The sequence below is a fragment of the Fringilla coelebs genome (assembly GCF_963513975.1).
Source record: "Fringilla coelebs genome assembly, chromosome: Z".
Taxonomy (NCBI): Eukaryota; Metazoa; Chordata; class Aves; order Passeriformes; family Fringillidae; genus Fringilla; species Fringilla coelebs.
In genome coordinates this window covers 45,621,051-45,637,121 of record NC_140031.1, presented here as the reverse complement: position 1 = coordinate 45,637,121, position 16,071 = coordinate 45,621,051, and the positions used below count along the sequence as shown (strand labels likewise).

Below are 16,071 nucleotides of genomic sequence, written 5' to 3'. Positions count from 1 at the left end.
TAATCCCCTTGATTAACCAACCAATAAAGACTATGATGATATCATACATGCCATCTGATAACTAATTTTTTAGGTTGCTGCAAAATAAAACTGATAAAATAATGGGTTATTCTAAATGTAAGGAGATTATAAAAACCCCACAACAGGGACAGACTGGAACTGAGTTTCTATCACCTGTCATCTATATAACCAAGTAACAATGCTAAATGGAAGCCAAAGCCCTTCTCTTTCAAGTTGCTACAAGACTTTAGAAAAAAAATCCTGTCCCATGCAATTTTAGTATGTTTGTGTTCTGATATTCAGAAATTATATATACATATTTTAATGATTTACCTTAAAAGTTTTACCTGGGCAAATGCAATGACTCCATAGGCATTGTCATTGGGAGGAATAATTATGTTAACAAAACTGTGGACACCAATCTCTGCACCTCCTTTAGGGTTTTTCAGACGCACTTGAAAACATTCTTCCTCCTCTGGGATGATGTCATCCAGGATATTGACTGCTATCACAACTTCCATGTCTCCAGGATCAAATATCAATTCACCTGAACTAGCATACAAACAAACACATCAAGTAATTATAAACTGAGGATATGATTAACTAACTTTGAAAGCACTACTGAAAATCTAAAGAGCATTTTTGATACTGAAATTGTTGTTTATATTCCTGAGTAGATCAATGAGGTTTAAAGGTTGTGGGATTAGTGCTGGGTTTGGTTTTTTTCTTAATTACAATAGAACATATAGTAACTGATATTTCTTATTAATGTAATGTAATTTCATTTATTCTAAATAAAAGCTTCAATATCCAGTTTGACTACAAATCCTTTTATTACATATTTTAAAGCAAATTGTGAGGAGTTTGACCTCAGGTTATCCTAAGGTTATCTGTGAAAAATTCTCTTTAGTGCTAATAAACACATCACACACAGGAGTCTATAATGGTCTCCACTGTAACAAAAAGACTACCACAGAAAAAGGAATTCAAGAGCTGGGAGATAAAAACCAAAAAACCTACCTAGGTATGAAATCTGACTGGTTGGAGATGGTTGTCAGCTCATAAATCTGGGAGCTAGATTCAACGGAAAGAGCAATCAAACTCTTGCTGGAGTTCAGAGACCTTGTAGTAGTGAAAGTTATATGATCTGCATATGGGGCTTCCAGCATCAGAGAGAACTGGTTCCCTTCCGAGTTCCAGGAGTACAGTGCTGTTGTGTCCTTACCAGAGAGGAGGATGTGAACTACAATGAGCAAGGAAGAGAAAAAAGAAATATTCAGGGATATATTTAAAATTTCTTGTAATATCAGAAATGCCCCTGGCAGCTCAATTGTTAAAAGTATCTCTCAAAATCTGATAAATAATATGAAAATTGAATGCATGTGTTTCTTCAATTCCAGTACTATAAACAAAATCTTACCTAAACCTGAAGGAGGGATGAAAACATGGATGTTTCTTACAGCCGAGACTGGAAGAGACTGAAAGCGTCTGAAGGTAGACTGCCCTGTCTCCCAGATGAAAATTTCAGAATTTCCAGTTTCTACAAAGAGGAAAATTTACATAACCTACATTATATTGCTGCCTGTAATTAAATCACACACTGGTGGCCATTCAAAGGCAGAGACTGGCAGCTTTAATTACAAAGTGAGACCAGTGATTGTATCTTCCTTTTTACTTACATAACTCCATAGCACGATTTCTCATTAGATGATTTAGTCCATGACATAATTTAAGGGTTTTTCTGCCCACATTCACATATAAGAACACTAAAAAACCCAGCAGACAACAGTCAAGTGCAAAGAAACCTATGGACTGCAATATACACTTTTAAAGAGTCACAGGGATGCAGACATAAAACAATGTCTGAACCATCGTACTTGTAATAAAAATGTACTTTGCTGAACAATGCTCTTTGCATATGACAAAGATCAGGAAAGCTTAGTGCAATTAGCAGATAGATGAATAGAGTTGTTATTCCCTATTGTTAGTTGAAAAATATTGCATTAGTTTCATAAATATTTGAGAACATACACAATGCTTTTGTTTTCTGAGGGACAAAACAGTGATTATTTTGGTAAGATCCTTTTCAGCAAATTGTCATCCACCAGTAATGTTTTTATCTCTATCTAAACCCCTTTTATTCCAAATACCTTTGCTATCAAACAAGCCAGCACATACTTAGCAAACTGTGTTTCTTTTTTGCTAAATACCTTTTGCAACAATTAAATATATATCAGATCCAGAAGTCCAGGCCTCCATAAGTTTTATTTCTTTTACTGGTAACTGACGAAGATTCCTAAACTCATTATTCAGCCATTGGTACAAGAGGACATTCTGGCTGGTATTTGACAAAGAAACTAGTAAGTACATAATGCCTCCTCGGGGAAACAAGGCAATGTTCAGAGCTTTGGAAAGTGGAAGTTGATGATGAAGCACAAATATATCTTTATTCCACTGGAAAACCTGTAAAAATAGAATATGTATTTAATTATATAGTTATAATAAGCACAAAGAAAAAAGAAATTAGGTGTTTTGATGAAAAAATGGAAAGACTTATAATTAACGGAATTCCTCATTTCTATAGTGGATCCTACATTATGGTGGAAGCACACCGATAAGCAACTATAAGTAACTACCTTACTGAAAACACCTGCACCTGTTCTTCAGATGAGCAGGTTTATGGTCAGAAGCTATTTCTATTCCTATAGTTATTTAATGTAATAGACTTCAAAACAGAAATGACAGTAGCAGTATAATCAAACCAAGTCTAAATTACATGCTAATGTATGGAGTGTTGTTAGATTTAAACAAGTCTAGAATTTTATGTCTTATAAATCTATAATAGAAACATAACTAATTTTTCAGGAATATATACTTACTTTTTTATCCATAGTCCCTTCATATTTCAAACTGAAAACTAATCAAACTACCTACATCAAAGCCATGAAGACAAGTGTGCTCTAACCTGGATGGAACTGAAACTGGTGGTATCACTCACAAAAACCAAATAGTCTTCTTCATCCACAGCAAAATGTTTGACAAGTGTGGTATCCAAAACAGAGAGGGTCTGTAGCTATAAGGAAAATATGGCAAAAATGGTATTTGGAAGTCAGTTAAAGTTTATACATACGCACACATATTTTTTAAAAACTGTAAACACATAAAACACATATAAAATAATGTATACAAATTGTCATAGATGTAATTTTATAGTTTTAAAAATATATATGGGATCATTTTGCAAAATTAATATTATCATTCATTTTTCAGGAAATGCCCTATGATTTCATTACTCCACAATTTCTTTCTTCACCTCCAAGGTCATTATAGCTCTCCCTCAAAATATGACTATAAAAAACATTAGACAAAAAGCTGTAATAACTGTCATGGCATAGGAATGGTATTTCTCAGTTTAGGGTTCCCACTGAAACACTTCAAACCATGCTGCCTCTTCCTTTCCCCCTGCAGTGGGATGGAGAGGAGAATTGGAAGCACAAAAGGTTGAGAAGATCACGGGTTGAGATAAGAACAACTTACTGCAACCAGCAACATGATAAGAAAATTAACAGTAAAAACAACAATAGTAATAGCAGATGGTACAAGAGAGGCAAAATTCACATGTGAAAATGCTCACTATGCAAAATCCGTCAATACGTGAACTGCACCCACGCTACCCCAACCCCCAGGAGGGGCTCTTTCCCCCATCCCCAGAAAATGACATGAGGTGGTATAGAATAACCTCCAGGCTTCAGCTCTGGCTGGCTCCTGGCTCCTCCTCCTAGCTACTGCAAAATTAACCCTGCCTAAACCAGGAGAATAACTTACATCACTGACTCATGCAGTGTGTTCAGTTGCCTAACTATCTGAGAACAGAGATCTTTTTCCTGAAACGTGGGGGAACAGAAGGGCCTCACAAAGTCCTTTCTAACCCCATTATTTAATGAATTTGTAAGTAACACAGATTTACCTTCATTAATTTGCGTACGGGCATGAATGCATATACACTGCTGTTGGAAGCTCCCCGACCACTTCCTCCATGAGTAATCACAAGGTAGGGAGAGGAATGGATTTGGAAAGACACACAGCTTTTAGGATTCCACATACTGAAATTCTGAGAGAGGAACAAACATGTAGAACTGAAACATCAAGGTTTTATTAAGCAGCATGGTTAATGGTGGTGTCTGTAAGCAAGCATTTACCTCAATGGCAACAAAAACTCCTTTCCACTGGTAGAGAGTAGAAAGCACAGCTGGAGGTGAACGCAACAGCACACCATACAGGTTTTTTTCCAATGCAAAGAAACACCAGCTAGCTGCTGACTCTTCCACAAAGCTTTGCACAACAGACAGAACACTGATACCATCCCCTGCAACACAGTATAAGAAAAAAGTATTTATCTTCACGGTCTTTTACAGCACCATTTTCATTATTTATTTGTGAAAACCAAATCTAGTATCAGAAATCACAGAATATTCTGAGTTGAAATGGACTAACAAGGATTATCAAGTCCAGCTCTTAAGTGAGTGGCTCATTCAATGGTCAAACCCACAATCTTGACATTTTTAGCACCATGCTCTAAATGCCTAATCTATATTCTGAGTTGTTTCTAAATAGTTGGTTTAAGTGCATGTAAATGCATGGAAACGGTATAGCACTGAGGTTGTACTGAGAGTTAAATAATAAATTAATTTCTCATATTACTATTACATATGGAAGATGCATAGGCAATTTGAGTGTGATTCAGAGTGACTCAGTTTGGAATTTAGGTAGGGAGAAAATTAACTAGATAAGAAGAAATAAAAAAGTGACAAAGAAACTAAAAATGTGTTTATCTTCATTTTCTCTCTCATCACAAGCTGTAGTCATGGCAATAAAATTCTTAAACTGCCTAGTCATTCAACACTTACAGAAAAGAGCGTCTGTTATATTATTTTGAAAAATCTAGAATTGCAAGTAGTAAAGAACAGATCTATAAATCAAAGGTCTTGTGAAAATATATAAGCAAGAGCAACACAGATTGTTAAAACTATGGTAGCAATGACTGATAACAAACTAACTCTTAAGCAGCCAAGATGTTTTATCTAACAAATTTTGATATCATAGGAATATTATAAGTGAATTTTCATTCCAAAGTTATCTCCTGTATGTTTGGTTACTCTGTAGCTATCTTCACACTGAAAACAGCAATGGATGCTCTTGATAAAGTGAACGTACTGATGCCAAATGCAGTATCCGACAATGTCTCCCACTCAACACTCACAGATACGTTGAGCCCATTACTCCGTGAAACTTTCAAATAAACTGTAGTGTTCGCTTCTTCAACTGTGAAGATATTTGTCCTAAATTTGAGAATTGTGAAAATAAATTTTAAGCAGCATTATTTTTACAGTATAAAAATAGGATTCTTACTGTACACTTTCAGCACAGAATATGCAATAAAAAGAAAATTTATGCTCTGTGGTGAACTAATACTAATTAAGTTTGCCCAATGTTTCTTCACACAAGACTTTCACAAAATCATGGGAAATTCAACAAAATCTTAAATCAGCCTGAAATCTAACACAAAACTGTATGGGTGAAGCTGAATGATTTCTGAAAACATCATTCCCTACGGTTTGGCTTGAAAAGAACCTTAAAGATCATCTTGTTCCAGCCCTCCTGCCATAAGCAGCGACATCCTCCACCAGACCAGGTTGCCTGGAGCTCTATTGAACCTGATCTCGAACACCTACAGGGATGTGGCATCCATAGCTTCTCTTGCCAGTGCCTCGCCATCCTCAGAGTAAAGAATTTCTTCCTGATATTTAATCTAAACCTACTGTCTCTCAGTTTTAAGCCATTCCCTCTTGTCACTACATGTCCTTGCCAAAAGTCCCTCTCCAACTTTCAGACAGGGAAAGGAAGGCTGCAATTGGGTCAGTCCAAAGCCGCCTCTTCTCCTGGCTGAACAATCCCAATTCTCCCAGCGTTTCCTCAGAGCAGAGGTGCTCCATCCCTCTGATCAACTGAGTGGCCTCCTCTGGTCTTGCTCCAGCAGCTCCATGTCCTTCCTGTGCTGAGCACCCCAGAGCTGGAGGCAGCTCTGCAGGCGGGGTCTCACCAGAGCGGGGCAGAGGGGCAGAATCTCCTCCCTCCAAAGCTGTCTGCAGGGCTTTGGATGCAGCCCAGGATGCATTTGGCTTTCTGGGCTGCAAGTGCCCCTGGCTGGCTCACGTCCAGCCCCTCACCAGCACCCCCTGACCTGCGGGGCAGGGCAGCTCTCAATCCGTTCATCCCGCAGCCCACACTGGGGGTTGCTCTGAGCCAGGTGCAGCACTTTGCACTTGGTCTTGTTAAACCTCATGAGATTCCCAAGGACCACTTCTTGAGCTTGTCCAAGTAAGATTGGCTCATTTGGTTCTGAAAAAGCCACCCTGAGTGAAGGTGTATCTTACACAAGCTTAAATATATAAGTAAATTAGCAAATTTCTGATTCCTGGGACACTGGTTTATGGTTTGAATTTGTAATATTGATTACTATTAGTGAAATATTTGGGGAATAATGAAGTAGTGTTTCATGGAAAAATGCACAGAGAAATCAACATTTCTAATGAATAGTCCATTTTAAGTGTTTTTCTGCTCTTCTGTCTAGCAGTAATGATATTTGACAAACAGAGTAATTTTTAATATCATAAATTTTATAACTGAATTCCTAAATTTTTTTAAAGGGAAACCATCTCTACGAATATGAAAAAAACTTCCTTTTAATTAAATCAGGGTTCAGTACCTATTTGTAACTGGGTAGATGCTGAAAAGCCCCAGTGGAGCCTGGTTCTGTAATATTGTAATCATAGTTTGCACTCTGGTGCCTAGTCGGGCTCCTCCAGTTGGATTGAACAGGGTGACAATAAAGTGCTCGTCCAATTCTGGTTCTTCATCCAGGATTGCAGAAATATGCAGCGTCTGACAAGGAAAAAGCATAGAAAGCTGCTGAGACTTGACAGCTAATAATGACAATGTTATTCAAGCCATGCTGCTGTTTCTGTTCTTTCTCTGGAGAGCAGGGCAGCACAACAGCAGCTCTTGAACTGGAGAAGGCAGGAGTAAGGCCTGAATAGTTCAGGCTGGAGCTCTACAGTAATCCCTCTGGAGACCTCCATTAGTACAATACTAGCATGAGCATATCCATGTTCTTTTTATTTTTTCTCTTCCCCTCTTTACACTTATCATAAGATTCTCTGAATTGTAACAGGTTTTGATCCCTTTTTCATATTTTTGTTTTGTACTTATTCCACACATTCCTTCGTAACATAGTGCCCATGCAGCTACCTGATCACAGCTCAGTCAAGGTGGGTTTACTTTACTTTAGTTGTCAACAGAACTATCTCATGGGGAACAGGGTAGTTCCATTTCTGGTGCTGGGAACAAAGAAGGAAAAAAAGGCAATAGAGACATTTTTGAAATACTCTCCTCTTGATGTTTTATTCCCTCTACTGCACCATGGTGGATAAGAATAGGATTGTCTCAAGGTGGTCTCAAATCAGCAGAGAATTCTCTAGAAAGAAATAGGTGTTTTCACTGACATCCTCCCAGTTACCCAAAAAAGGTGAAAGTCACAGTCATATATGTAGCTTTGCCTTAGAAAAATTATTTAGTAATTTTAGACAGGTCTGGAATTAAAATAGAGCTTACAACATTTTAGATCTCGATTTACTTCTTGAATAAACCATATTTAAAGACTGTATTGAGAAATCTTTTACCCCCTACTTCTCACAGATGTGCTAAACTGGCCTGTCAAATGCATTTTAGGTTCAGAAACCGAAAACCAGTGTTTCCAGAAAGGTTTGTTTCAGATCCTACTCCCCTAACCATAATATACTAACCTGTTATTGACACACTTAAGATAGCTCATTTTCTAGCTGAAAATTTTGTGGGGACAGTACAGAAGCAGTGGGATTAGTACTGCCAGAAAAATAAGTAATTTTCAATTTCTAAAACTCTGAAAGCTGTCCACCTTTTGCCTTTGCTGCAGCATACACTCTTCAGTTCAGACCACATAAAGGAATAGTATTTTTAATTCCACTGTAATTATTTACAGTAGAAAATTATGACTGCACGGCCAAGTTTATCTTTCTGCTAAATACTAAACATATATAAATAAATGGTCCTATACACACATCATACTATATACCCATTATATTGTTTTCAATACAATACAACTACTGAACTATTACAAAGAGAGAAATATCTACAGAAAAACATATTCAATTCTTCTGCACTCCCACAGCTCAGTTTATTCTGAGAATTAAGGAAAACATAAGAAAAAAATTAATACATGAAAAAACCACAAACATTGCTGAAATGTTTCAAATAATTTTTAAAAAATCCTTCTTTACTTTTTGTGTTATAACTACCATATTACCTTAAATCTGACTCCCTCTTCCAGCACAATGTATCCTTGAGAAGGGGCCAAATCCACTGATGGCTCTGAAGAATTAATTTCACTTACAAGATACTGAACAGACACTGTTCCAAATATTCCCTGAGGAGGTTCTCTAATAATATTTAAAACTGCAACACTTTCCATCAGATGGAGAGCTGTTTGCTCTCTGAGGAAGAAGTGATCACTGTTATTGAATGACAAAATTCCATGTCCATCATCATTGGCAAATATAGTAATTGTGGCTTTTGAAAAATAAGTAATAGAAATATGTTTTAATTAAAATAATAAAAAATATAATTGTACACATATACAAATAAATAAATACATACACAAATCCATTCTTTCTTTAATATAATTATATTGCTTTTATGTTCCTGATACTACTTAACAGAGTATGTAAGTATTTTGCTTTATCTAGGAAGACTTCTAGAAAGAAGAAATCCTGACTCTCTCATTAAAACATCCAGCTTTTGGGTTTTCTAATTCCTTGTTTTAAATATTATTTTGTTATTTTTACATTTTTCACAGCAATGTTTAAGAACTTTCCGAATGAGATTTATAATTTACCATAGGAGTATACTGGTGTTTTCTAAAACATGATTGTTCAGAATAATTAAATTAAAGTGATTGAGATAGAATTCTGAAGAATGAGAACATCAAAACTAAGATTTACCTGTTGTATTCTCCCCTAATTCCAGGCCAAATGAGGGATTTGTTAGAATTAACTGGAACTTCTCAACACCTTCAGGAATATCATCATCACAAATCACAACAACAACAGATTTATTCCTCTCTCCATCAGCAAAAAAAAGAGTCTAGCATTGAAAGACAGAAAGCATTGAATATTCAATAGCTGCTAATGCACACAGAAATTTTAAACTAAGGTAAAGTAGAATTGCCTTAAACAAGGAGGAAAGAAGAGGCAAGAAGAGTAATTTCTATATCCCTTATAAATTGACTGAAAATTAAATAGTTTAGCACATTGTAGAGTGAGGACAAACAAGAGCAATTCACTTTGAAAGTTCTTTTGCAAAAAATATTAAAACTTACATGAAATCTTATATTCTCTTGTCTAAGCAAAATTGTATTTGAAATAGATGTTTCAAAGTTTAAAATGCGTCATATTTAAAAATGCTTTAGTACTAAAAAAGAAAGAAAGACTAAAATAAGATGACTAAATCTATCTCTATTCAGATGATCAGAGCAACTGAAAGTAGTTGAGAAATCTAGCTGTACTAGTGACCATTCTGCAGAAAAAATAAGATGATGGTCTTTTGAGGAAGTTGAAGAAATGAAAACTACTAGATTTAAAGTTTGCTTCTTACCCTTGAGACCACATTAAAATCCAAACCCAGTTGTGCCTCCAAATTTTGGGCATAAAAAAACACAGACACATTTCCATAAGATCCTTTGTTTCGGTATGCTATTATGGTCAGATTCCCATGAGTTTCATTAACTTCAAAACTAAAACAAAAACCAAGACAAATTCTCAGTGCTCACTGAGCATGTTTTTTAAACAAGATGGTAGATAATTTTTATATTTTCACTTAAAATCATCTATCTTTTAAGAAAAAGTCACTATTACAGTAAACATTAAAGCCACTTGTCTAATGCAACCATGATACCTCTTTTTTTTTAATCAAAATGGACTTCAACTGGATTAAGCCTGTCTATGAGCATGGATGCTTTTTTCCTAGCTCCTGGAAATCAGAGAAAAAGATCTGGGAGATATCAATGTGCATGCTTACACAGATGCAGAGCCTGGGGCACTGGATGGAGGCTTGAGGGAGTGATAGAAGTCCACAATACCAAAGGACGATAATGAAAATAAATACATGGTAGCATGAGATTTCTGAGTAAGCATACTGTAAGTGTTGGTTTTTAGTGTGGGCATTATCTTTCCATTTCCACTGAACTGAATAATACGTTGTCCGCTCAAAGATCTGTTCCTAATGTTAATAGGAGTTTTACTGATAACTGAAAATGAAAATAGTTGGGCAACACTATTCATTAACTCCCACAGGGAGTTCTTCAAGGTGACAAGACTTACTTGGTACTTTCCCATTCAACTACTCCTCTTACTCCATCATTAGCATCAATAATAATTTGAGAAGCCAAGCCTTCTACATCTAAGAGGGAAAACAGAAAGACAAGTATGTAAGAACAATAGAGTTAATTTTCATTATTTTCAAGAATAACAGAAGCATTTCTTTCTATCTTTACTAATTCTTTAGAATGAAAAAATAATTTTCCATTTCCAAAATGTGGAGAAGAAAATGAAGTGAGCAGGATACTTGGAAAGGCTTGAAGAAAATCTGATCTTACCAGCTTACTATTAGAACTGAAACACAGGGCCTTGAATTACCACCACAACACTTAATGTATTCAAAAAAAAAAAAAAAGAAAAAAATTGAAGAAAACCCACGGCAAAGAAAAAGTAGATGACAAAAGCAGGACTTTTCAACAAGTCTTAATTCACGGTGTGTTTTTCTTATGATGATATTTAATGTTTTGCAGACAGTGCCATTCTGAATATTGGAGGGAAAATTAGTAAAAAAGAATAATAAATGATCCAGTATATCATCTCATATTAAAGTTTCAGTGCCTGATAATAAATCTTAATGGCACACACCACAGATTCTGCTATAAAAAAAAGAATTAATAATTTTTTTTTAGTTAGTTTATGTATTCTAAGATTCTATTACTACATAGAAACACGTGCATATTCAAAATAACTTTGCAAGATTATTGCATATATTACCCTGTGAAAACACTGAAAAATAGATTAATGCCAGCAATTTCCACTAATTTCATGGGCTAGAACTTGACAGTCAGAACTTGATTCTTCTGAGAAAATAATGCCTTATTTTGTTTAAACAGCATCACATGAATACCTCAATTTACGTCAATTTAATTTTAATAAAAATTAAAAAGAAATTAAGACTGACAATTTCTACAAAACAAATTGACATCACTAAATCTGTATTAAATATAATACTTTTAAATCCATCAGAGAGATTTCTATTAAATCAGATAAAACTTAATAAAAGATCACTGCCTTGAATCCAAACCTGACACTATGAGACAGTAATGAACAGGAACAGCAGCTGCAACACCTCTATACAAACAGCAGAAAGGTTTAGAAATCCACAGGGATTACAGCGCATATAGACCCTTAAATTCTTAACTGGTGTTTTCCCTCATCATGTCATATTCTGATCAACTCACTCAAGATCTATAATGCTTTGCTTTCAACATCAGACCTCTTATTTCATATCTAGCATCTCCTCCCTCTTGATGACCTCCTGCCATTTTACCCTATCTTAATTCTTTCTTCTGTCCATTAAGTTTATTCATTTTCTTTCATCATTTTCAAGTATCGAACATTTTCCCTTTTCTTAATTCCTTGCACTTCTGTATTAGAGTTGGGCCTTTTCTTCCACCTGTTCTAGATGATGGGATGGAGCGAGAGCAGCATGAAGAAAACAGAACTGCGCCTTATGTTTCCTGCTTCTGCTCCATATCCATGAAGTCTGGGATCAGAAATAAAGGTCACTTAAGTTCCATGTGTTTAACTGTATGTCACAAACATTCCAGACCTACACCACATATTGCACACACATGGCTAAGACAGGGACAGCATTTATGATAAATTCCAGATGGGTGCAATTAACTGTGTATCAGTATCATGTGCAGGACACCCATCACTTTTGATATTAGAAACCTAGAATTATATTAAAGATTTTCTATGGGGAATGGGATTGCTAAATCCTACACAAATGCACTGCACCAACAAGGATTTGAATTCTCAATCATAACAAAGAAAATACACAAAAAGGGAAAACAAGATTAGAAAATAGTCTGGTAACATAATTATTTGTGACATTTTATAATGAGGATAAAATTTTGCCTCATGGATTAAAACTATTATCTGATCATCTTTAGTACATCAGAGTCAAATGGTCATACTCAGACTGCTAACCACTTATGGCAGAAGGTAAGATTATACGTCACTCAGAACAATTTGAATCAGGAAATCCTTCATACTTTAATGTTACTCTACGTTTTAAATTTTAGACTCAACTAATCACAGCTCAGTGTCCATACAGCAGCAATCAGTCTTGCAAGTTACCTTTCAGTCTGTAACGAATTAATTCTGTCACTTCAATATGCATGCAAAGAAAGGGGAAAAGAGTCATAGAAGATGTTAGAAATAATCAGCATAATTAGTCACTGGTGTCACAGGATAACCCAACTGTCTTTAAAGCCAATGGCAGCTGTGCTACTGAGTTCAGCAGCACAATGAGGAACTCAATAAGCAAGCAATTAATGAAGTTCTGTGGAAGAGTAGGAACACAGTAGATCATGACTCCTAAAAATAAATCTGATAAAAAGTAATAAAAAGATACTTTTGAAAGAGTGAATAAAGGAGCTACTTGAAGGAATTCTTAGCACTTATTTGTTTCTGTCATTTACTTGGAAATTAAAATCCCATTAACACATTGCCAACACAACTTTTGAGATAACTGTGTTCTCCAACTGGTAATTACTAAATAATTCCTCTGTGAAAATTGTCTTATAATTTTTACAGGGCTTTAAAAAATAAGAAGCCAGTGTAATAATGACTATGTTTGATGCTCTACAATGTTTCTTGCAGAATACACTGTCTCATTTTGGCTTATTTGGAAAGTGGCAAGCAGAATAATGATATGCCAGAGTAATATAATGTGCATTCAATTGATACAAAAATAAAATTAATCATAATCGTTTGTAAGTTGTTTTACCCAGCCTGGGTGGGGAGGAAGTTGAATGGTTCATGAGAAGTTCCACTGAAGTTAAATTAACCAAGAAGAATTCTTGTACTTCTGGTACATCATCCTGCAAAACACAAATCCAGTATATTCTCTCTTCATTTTCTTTAAGAAACAATCACGGAATTTGTCAAAAAACAACAAACTAGAAGTCTCTAACCTTATAGAAACATTAGATTTCATTTATGTTTCAATTTCCCTGGAACATTTTTACATAAAATGTAAATTATGAAGCAAAACATTACATTTAATGGAAAATATTGTGGTGACACTGAACTAGATGTGGATAGATTTCTGCTCAATTCCGAAGGCACAAATAGCAAATAGCACTGATAAAGTAAGAGCCTGTAGCAAGCAATGAATGACACTGATCTGCATATCAGAAAATAAAGTCATTATGAGAGTTAAATTTCACTTAAATATAAGTAGCACTATCTTCTGTTATTATTTGTCCTTCTGTGATTTTACCATTAAAGACCAAAGCAGTCTTTCTAAATCACCATAAAATTGATAGCTTTGAATAATACAGCATGCAAGATTAAAGTTCCCCAATATTCCTATTCAATTGTCATACCAATAAGTATAGAGTGAAAGGATATAGAATTTACCTCTAGAATAGTAACATTTATGGCAGCTGATGTTTCTCCTTCTTTCAAAATCAATGAGTCAGAAACAGCTACATAATCAGCTCCTGGTTCAGCCAAGGTCCCCTCTGTCTGATTACTTAAGGAGACCAATCCTGGAACTGTGGCATATGTAACATTGATAGCACCTGTTTAAAATGTGACCAAAAAAAAAAAACCACCACTTTTTTTCAATTCTTATGTAATGTTCACTAGAATAGACAAAGAAAAGAGACCAAATGCTCATTGAAAAAATGGAAAGCCTAACTACAAACCGGAGGATTAAAATACTAACCTGAAACCGATGGGACTTATTTCTTTCAATACAGCCTTTAATAATTTGTCTGAGATCACAGGACTCAGGAAGTATTAGGACCAATGTATTCATATATTTGAGGTGCTGTGAACTGCCAATATTACATTACATACCTGGGACATCTAATGTATTATTAATACCAGGTTTGGTGACAAGGGAAGCAGAGCGTTTCAGGAATGACTGATGTCTAAGAAAGGCTCTAAGGAGAGCCTTTAGTGAAATTAGGAGAGTCTTTAATGAAATTTAGTTTCATTCCCAGATAGACTGACATAGATGTTAATAGAGAATAAAAATTACAGAACACACTGATAAATTTTACTAGAGGGAAAGCTAGACTTTTTTTTTTTTAATTACAAAGCCACATCTCATGAACCTGCCATAGTAAGTCAAATTGCAAATTTAAAGAGAGTGATCCTGGAGATAAAATGACAAATTAAATTCAAAGTTAATCTGTATGAAATAAAACAAAAGTTATAAAAGAATCTTCCTTTTAATAAATAAAGATGGAGTTCAATTGAGGGATTTACATTTACAATGGAAAATTAGAATATATTAATATTTTCCTAAGTAGCATTTGAAAGGTAATTTACATACTTATTGACATTAAAAAAGAAATGGGAAAACAAAGAAATTACATTTAAATTCCTCTACAAATCTGTAGAGTGCCCAGATCTTGAATGTTTGTTTCAACTGATCACTTCACCTCAAAACAGAGAAAATAAAAATAAGAGAGTTTTAACAGAGGTCTAAATATAGCCTAAAAATGTTAATAGAAAATGATTATGTATGCTATCTCTCCATGGAAGTCAAAATACTCAGAAAAAAAACCACAAATAAAATATTTTGGCATACATTGCACTATTGAAGTTAGTACCACTTAATTTGATTTTAAAAGGAAAATTTAATTAAAAAGAAATACAGAATTCTTAGGAGAGGTATAAGCATCAGTGCAACATTTTCCATGGATTATGGAAGTTTATAGAAGGGATGTTGTGAGAATGATAATTCCATACAAGCTCCTTTTCTCATGTTTTTTTTTATTTCTTCTGGACAGATAACTCAAGACAGTTTTTCTGGACATAAAAGTACAACCCTAACAGCCAACTAGCTATGGTATGGTATAAAAGTACAACCCCAACAGCCAATAGCTCCCAGACCCCTCGCTGTGGAATTAAAGTATATGGCTTCAGTTTTAACAAAAACTTAGTTTTCAAGCCTGCAGTAAGGAGTCTAGAAGTTCTGAAAACATAATTGTATCCAAGGTTTTCCAGAATTTCTAGCCTCTCTGTCATGGCTTTTTTTTTTTTGTCTAATGATTCTGAAAACAAAATTTAATTTCTCTTGAAGATGTTATACTAACCTAGAGATCCAAATTCTCTGTTAATAAAAAGTTGAACTGTTTTGTTTTCCTCTGGAAGTAAAACTACCCTGGATGGAGAAGCAAAATTTAGTACTCCATGTGGTTCATCACTACCCTCTACTGTCAGAACAGCTTCATATCCTTGACTATCCAAAACAGCAGCACCAGAAGGAGAAACACCTGCAAAAGAATCAATAGACTACAGTTAATTGTGCTAGGTAAATAAAGTTTTGTCTTACGTTACTGCATTTTTATGTACAAATGACAGGCAGTAACACTGCAAATGAAATCAAACCAAACACATTATATGCTCCCTGAATTTTACAGATTGTGTGCAATGTATATGTAACTACATTCTTTAACAAGCACAGGAACATTCAATCACAACAAAAATTGTATACATAAAAAGTATAGACTTCAAGACTGTATTGAGAAATGAGAAAATCTGAAGAGACAGTGGACTTCCCTAAACTACTTCTGTTATAAAAGGAAAGAGAAAAGTTTTATTAGGAATTCATTATAATTCCAAAATTCCATTA

General features: G+C 34.9%; 1 protein-coding gene across 1 annotated transcript in view; it reads right to left on the bottom strand.

The window, feature by feature from the left end:
- The window catches only part of ADGRV1 (adhesion G protein-coupled receptor V1), a gene marked incomplete at its 5' end in the record, with an annotated part of 277,332 nt that overhangs the window by 193,363 nt on the left and 67,898 nt on the right, over positions 1 to 16,071 (bottom strand). The window contains 16 exons of the mRNA XM_084224720.1: positions 348 to 552; positions 1,021 to 1,243; positions 1,421 to 1,540; positions 2,211 to 2,463; positions 2,966 to 3,073; positions 3,968 to 4,111; positions 4,200 to 4,366; positions 5,215 to 5,339; positions 6,767 to 6,942; positions 8,402 to 8,664; positions 9,096 to 9,237; positions 9,748 to 9,886; positions 10,473 to 10,551; positions 13,207 to 13,300; positions 13,842 to 14,005; positions 15,533 to 15,712. Coding sequence (XP_084080846.1) covers positions 348 to 552; positions 1,021 to 1,243; positions 1,421 to 1,540; positions 2,211 to 2,463; positions 2,966 to 3,073; positions 3,968 to 4,111; positions 4,200 to 4,366; positions 5,215 to 5,339; positions 6,767 to 6,942; positions 8,402 to 8,664; positions 9,096 to 9,237; positions 9,748 to 9,886; positions 10,473 to 10,551; positions 13,207 to 13,300; positions 13,842 to 14,005; positions 15,533 to 15,712 — 2,582 coding nt within the window. The remainder of the gene's footprint in view (positions 1 to 347; positions 553 to 1,020; positions 1,244 to 1,420; positions 1,541 to 2,210; positions 2,464 to 2,965; positions 3,074 to 3,967; positions 4,112 to 4,199; positions 4,367 to 5,214; positions 5,340 to 6,766; positions 6,943 to 8,401; positions 8,665 to 9,095; positions 9,238 to 9,747; positions 9,887 to 10,472; positions 10,552 to 13,206; positions 13,301 to 13,841; positions 14,006 to 15,532; positions 15,713 to 16,071) is intronic.